The 5,523-nt window shown below is 37.0% G+C and overlaps 2 protein-coding genes across 4 annotated transcripts in view; one reads left to right on the top strand and one right to left on the bottom strand.

Moving 5' to 3' along the window:
* The window catches only part of mettl15 (methyltransferase 15, mitochondrial 12S rRNA N4-cytidine), a 70,004-nt gene extending 68,695 nt beyond the window's left edge, over window positions 1–1,309 (bottom strand). Inside the window, exons 1-2 of one of the 3 annotated variants that reach the window (XM_016552834.1) lie at window positions 1,133–1,309; window positions 444–711 (exon numbers count right to left, since the gene is read on the bottom strand). In XM_016552834.1, coding sequence (XP_016408320.1) covers window positions 444–704 — 261 coding nt within the window. In that variant the 5' untranslated portion in view covers window positions 705–711; window positions 1,133–1,309. The other 2 variants (XM_016552832.1, XM_016552833.1) reach the window with 2 other exon arrangements.
* Window positions 1,310–1,787: 478 nt separating this feature from the next.
* Window positions 1,788–5,523, top strand: part of LOC107740412 (kinesin-like protein KIF18A) — a 35,222-nt gene continuing 31,486 nt past the window's right edge. The window contains exons 1-3 of the mRNA XM_016552831.1: window positions 1,788–1,964; window positions 2,529–2,901; window positions 3,344–3,501. Of these exons, the coding sequence (XP_016408317.1) occupies window positions 2,583–2,901; window positions 3,344–3,501 (477 nt within the window). The 5' untranslated portion in view covers window positions 1,788–1,964; window positions 2,529–2,582. The remainder of the gene's footprint in view (window positions 1,965–2,528; window positions 2,902–3,343; window positions 3,502–5,523) is intronic.

Below are 5,523 nucleotides of genomic sequence, written 5' to 3'. Positions count from 1 at the left end.
GTAGATATGTGGGGTGTGTTAGAACGAGCCGTTTTAGGGGGGCATGGCAGGGTCTTAACTTTGATAAAGAATATCTCTTTGGTTTTGAGACTTTAGTCTTTGCAACTTCAGGGATCTTATCTATGCACAATCAGCTTGTAACACTCCAAAGAGAAAGGAAAACTTGAAATCGCATCATATGACCCCTTTAAACCAACAATAAACACAATATGTGTGTGCGTGCACATCTCCACTTATTTACTCAACTTAAACCGATACCCGATCCGACAGAAAATGGCCATATCGGAGCCGATACCGATACTGAGTATCGGATCGATGCATCCCTATATGTAAGTATCAAATAACACAAATGTGGTCTCACAAACAGCTAGATATACAGGTAATAGTCAGCGAAAAACATTTCAAATCAGTGAAAGCTGATTCCTGATGAAGGACTGACTGACCTGCCCTGGTTTGATGTCCAGAAACTGCAACACTTCCTTCACCATGACCGGTGTGTGAAAGGGTTTCTCACTTTGGGTCGACATCTCTGAATTACTGAACTCAGAATCAGGGCTTGAAGTCACTGAGCCAGTATAGGGCCTCCCTGGATGCCACAACTTTCTCCAGTATCGCCTGAACACTCTGTAGCTGTGGTCAGGAACAACGTCTCCCAAGGTCCGTTTGCAGGGTGCGACCATGAAACGACTACAATATAGAGGCATCTGGACTCTGCACAGAAAAGACATTTCATGGGATTACTACTGAGAAGCTATAAAAAATCTAAGCGGTGTCATGTTGTCAAACATGCCATCTGTCTTACAGACTTTGCAGGACTCATTAAAGGTTTAATTAAAAACTGAGATATTTTAAACTCACAATACAAACATTTATAAATGCAAATTAGGCGTAAACATGTAGAAGTCTCTCAATGTCTCAAGCACTTAACACCTTGATATTGATATAATCCCGCCAATAGAATACAAGACACAGGAAGAAACACAGGAACACGTGCAGGACGCCAGAGGCACGGTTTGTATGTTCAAGATCATTTTCGTATTTCAAAGGAAGTGCATGGACTTGATGTCATGTCTGTCAACACGTGATTTAAAGTATATCATAGTCAAAGTCCGTTCGGAAACATACAACTTACAATTCAAACCGATAAAAACAATTCAGCAGGATGTGAATTAATGATTAATCGCTATTATCCTATTAAACACGGCTGTTTAATCCTTTATTCAGCGTTGTTGTGGAGGTTCATGAGTGCAGCTGCGACTGCTCCCGGAAGAAACAAGAAATGACGATTTTGTGTTCCTCCTGTAACATGACAAGCATTTAAAAACAGATATAATCGATATCTGTATCTTGGCAACATGAACTAGCAATCTTGACAGTATTCTGTAGCGATATTTTACATATTCACAATGTGACTAAATGCAAATGTGCGACACTTCGGTTTATGTTTATAATTTTATTCGCATTTTTTTTTCATTAAACACGCGTGTTTTACTCCATACACAGTTCACTGATACATGCCTTTTCTAAAGATATGTAATATTCGTTTTATCCCTGATCACAACTGTAAGAGTCACAGTTAACGGTGGCTCATAAATTAAATCCCGCTAAATGACATTCAAATTGTGCTCATAACAATTATCTAACTTATACCTGTCATATATTACATGATTTAGGAATTCAATTTTTCAATTTAAGGATACATTTTATGCTTTATTCCACCGTGAATTAAATTCTCTATCGGCTAGATTCAGTCGTAGCGTCATACGTCGCTTGACGTAAGAATGTTGTCGTCCAATCAGATGCAGGGACGGAACAGGAGCTTGTGTTTGAAATCTTCGCGCTTAGGGCTTTGGTTTTGCTTACTATCAGCTCGAATGTTTTGTTTAAAGTTAAATAAAGACAAATTTAAGTTCTCTTAATACAACAGTCAAATCATTCGTCGTGGATTCATATTGTATCATATGGTAGGTCATACGCATTTTACAACGTTAACTTAATCTTTTGTGATTGAAATGAAAGAGATGAGTAGTTAGCTGCAGCTTTTAGCACAACGCTAACAGATAACAGATGCTGTTAACTAATGCAAATAAGAGTTTTAAACTAAAAATCAGACATATGGGTCTGATGGTATAGTCTATTTATGTTATGTTTAATGACCTTTTGTTAGTGCGTCGTTACAATAAATTAGCACCGGGGTTTACAGGGTTCATCCATGGCCTTACATTAAAACATGTTATGTACAGTCTATAGGCGAATCTTATTGGCTGACATGTAGTATGAGGTTTAACGTTAATTTTATTATTCAAAGTCCCCTTCTATTAGAGTTTATTTATAAAGGTATCAAGCCACAATAAAACAAATCATGCTTTGCCAGCATGGCTACCTCTGTCTTGACATCCAAAAGTAACTGAGTGGAGAATGTGAAATAAGTGTCGTAGGGAAATGTTACATTCTTTGTTGAAGAATTATTTGGAATATGCCTTGTTTGAAATCACTCTGTTTATACATTATTCTCTTGTGTTGTACAGATGCACAAACACTAAGAAGCAGAGATTTTCAGTGGGAAGCTGTAAAAAAGGACAATGTCGGATGGGGAGGTGTGCAGCCACGTAAAAGTGGTGGTCCGTGTCCGTCCTTTAAACAACAAAGAAAAGGATGGAAATCACAAGAAGGTTGTCCATGTAGTCGACAACCACATGCTTATCTTTGATCCTAAAGAGGAAGAAGTGACATTTTTCCGGGGACAGCGGGTAGGCAACAGGGATGTGCGGAGAAGAGCCAATAAGGACCTCAAGTTTGTGTTTGACAGCGTGTTTAGGGAGGACTCTTCACAGGTGGAAGTTTTTGAGAACACCACTAAAGCAATAGTGGATGGTGTCCTAAATGGCTACAACTGCACTGGTGAGATATTTTATTTCTCTTCACTGAATCTGAAAATTACTTTCTGTGCCATGTACTTGATTTCAGCAGTGAAACCTATATTTATCATCCAATTTTGGGCTAATATGTTTGTCTTGCTAGAACTTGGTGCGGAATGTGAAACAGTGTCAATAACATAACAGTATTTCATTGAAAAGTATTTCATAAATTAAAGTACCTGGTCCCATTTTTACATTTTGTTAGTGCTACAAGAGCATGGCCTTTTAAGTTGACCTGTAATTCTCCCCCCCATTCAATCATGTTAAAGGAATTTTGCATGGTTGGTGTATTTATTTATCATGCTAATAATCTGGTCATTTATGGATTTATTTGATGCTTCTCATGAATGTTTTTGATGTCATTATGACAGCTGGTTTAGCGATAATGTTTTTATTCTTAAATGTGTGTCTTTTTGTTTGGCCAGTGTTTGCTTATGGAGCTACAGGAGCAGGAAAAACACACACCATGTTGGGCAATAGTGATTCTCCAGGAGTGATGTTTCTCACTATGAACGAACTGTTTGCTCGTATGGACCTCATCAAGGAGGACAAAGTGTTTGACATAGCTTTTTCTTATCTCGAGGTGAGGTTTCAATGTTTCTCCCTGAATTTAAACAGCATTGTGGATTTATTAGTTATGATTTGTTTTAGTTTTTAATTATTAATACCTGAAGGATATTTTTGTGTCCCTTACTAATATACAGTTCTAAAATTGGGGTTGGAAAGTTTTTTAAAAATGTTTTTAAAAGAGGTCTTACGCTCAGCAAGGTTGCATTTATTTGATAAATACAGTAAAAAAAGTAATATTGTGAAATCATATTACAACTTTAATATATTTTAAATGTAGTTTATTTCTGTGTTGGCAAAGCTGAATTTTCAGCAGCTATAACTACAGGCTTCAGTGTCACGTGATCCTTCAGCATTCATTCTTATATGCTGATTTGGAACATTTCTTATTTTTAATACTAGAGTTTGTGCAGTTTTATATTTTTGTGAAAACTGTCATACTTTTTTCTCTGGATTGTGTGATGAACAAAAATTTCAAAAGAACAGCATTTATTTGAAATATTATATTTTTGTAACAATGTAAAAGACTTTACCTTCACTTTTGTTCAATTTAACTAAACCTTGCTGAATAAAATAATTAATTGAAAAAAAATCTTACTGACTGCTTTCAAGGTTTTATTTATTTATTTAATTATCTTGCACAAGTCGTCTTAGGCTTAGACACTTAGCAGCATCGATGCAAAACAAAGTCCCTTTCAAGGAAAGTCTGTTCACTCGGCGGCCATATTTGTAACACCTCCGGGCAGTTCAAACAAGACCAAGTCCTATCTAAATGAATGGGAGAATCCTGAAATCTCAAACACTACTCACTGAACTTGCGATTAAATTACATATTTCAAATCAGCAACAAAATCTGAAATGAACTGCCCCATGAATGTTGTTTCTTATGCTCAAATAGCATTTAAAAAGCTTATTTTTCAGGCTAGACCAGCCAATGCGCATGCGCAGTCAAAACGCACTTATAACTGTGCATGCGCATCGGCTGGTCCAGCCTCAGGTTTCTATGGGAACCGGTGCTTCTAACGGCCCCTGCAGTGACGCAATGACTTTACCAATCAGCGATTGGCTATTTCATTTAGAAGGTGGGACTGTTCCGCCATATTGCACGTTGCAGTTTCTCCCATCCATAAGTACAGAAGTGAACTGTATTTGTATTTCTATAGGTGCGTCCCAAATCGCGTACTTATGCATTATTCTATGACGTTTTGTAGTATCAATAGTGCGAGTAGTGCGTTCACACTGAAAATTCCAAAAAGAAAAAGTGCACTTTAAATACCCGGATGATGCACTTAAATAACCGAAAAAACAAATGCTTAGTCCCAATTCGCATACTATCCATCCTAAATAGTATTTGGAAATAGAATTAGTATGTCCCAAATCATAGTATGTTGAAAAGAGCATGCCAAAGATTCCCGGATGGTCTACTACTTGAGATTAAAATTCAAAGTGCAGATCGATGCGCACGCTAATGGCTAATATTGCCCACAACATTGCGCGGTGGACGAGGATTCGATTAGAACTACAATCACGCATAAAAAGTGATATGTGAGATTGACGGACAGGCAGAGAAAGGGGTTTGAGTAATAAATAATCAATGTCTAACCTGATTAAAAAATATTTATTTAATGTTATGTGCGTTATATTTCATCTGCAGCAACATTGTGAACTTTTATACATTTGGTCATTAACTTTTAAATGCATCATTATGCAAACATATGAAGAGAGTTCTCGTCACGATAGGCCCACGACTGGCAGATCAACGTGCCTCTTCATTTTCTTTAATATGGTAGGAAATTCAATTAAACGAAATGTGGATTTTGTTAACTGTGACAAGATGATTGACAGTGCAGTCAAAGACTAGGGACTTTGGTGCAGTTTAAATGGTGACAGAATGCACGTAACTAAGCAACAGAGTGTCCGTTAAAGACACAGTTATGAGGAAGTAGTATGTCCCAAAGCTTGTCTACTATTCTGCTACATAGCAGAATAGTATGTAGTTACTATTCTTAACAAAAAGAGTACATACTTTTAGGGCATA

This window comes from Sinocyclocheilus rhinocerous, unplaced genomic scaffold (genome assembly GCF_001515625.1).
Source record: "Sinocyclocheilus rhinocerous isolate Xijiao unplaced genomic scaffold, SAMN03320098_v1.1 scaffold225, whole genome shotgun sequence".
NCBI classification, from domain to species: Eukaryota; Metazoa; Chordata; class Actinopteri; order Cypriniformes; family Cyprinidae; genus Sinocyclocheilus; species Sinocyclocheilus rhinocerous.
The sequence above is the reverse complement of the archived record's forward strand: the minus strand, read 5'-3'. Positions and strand labels throughout refer to the sequence as shown.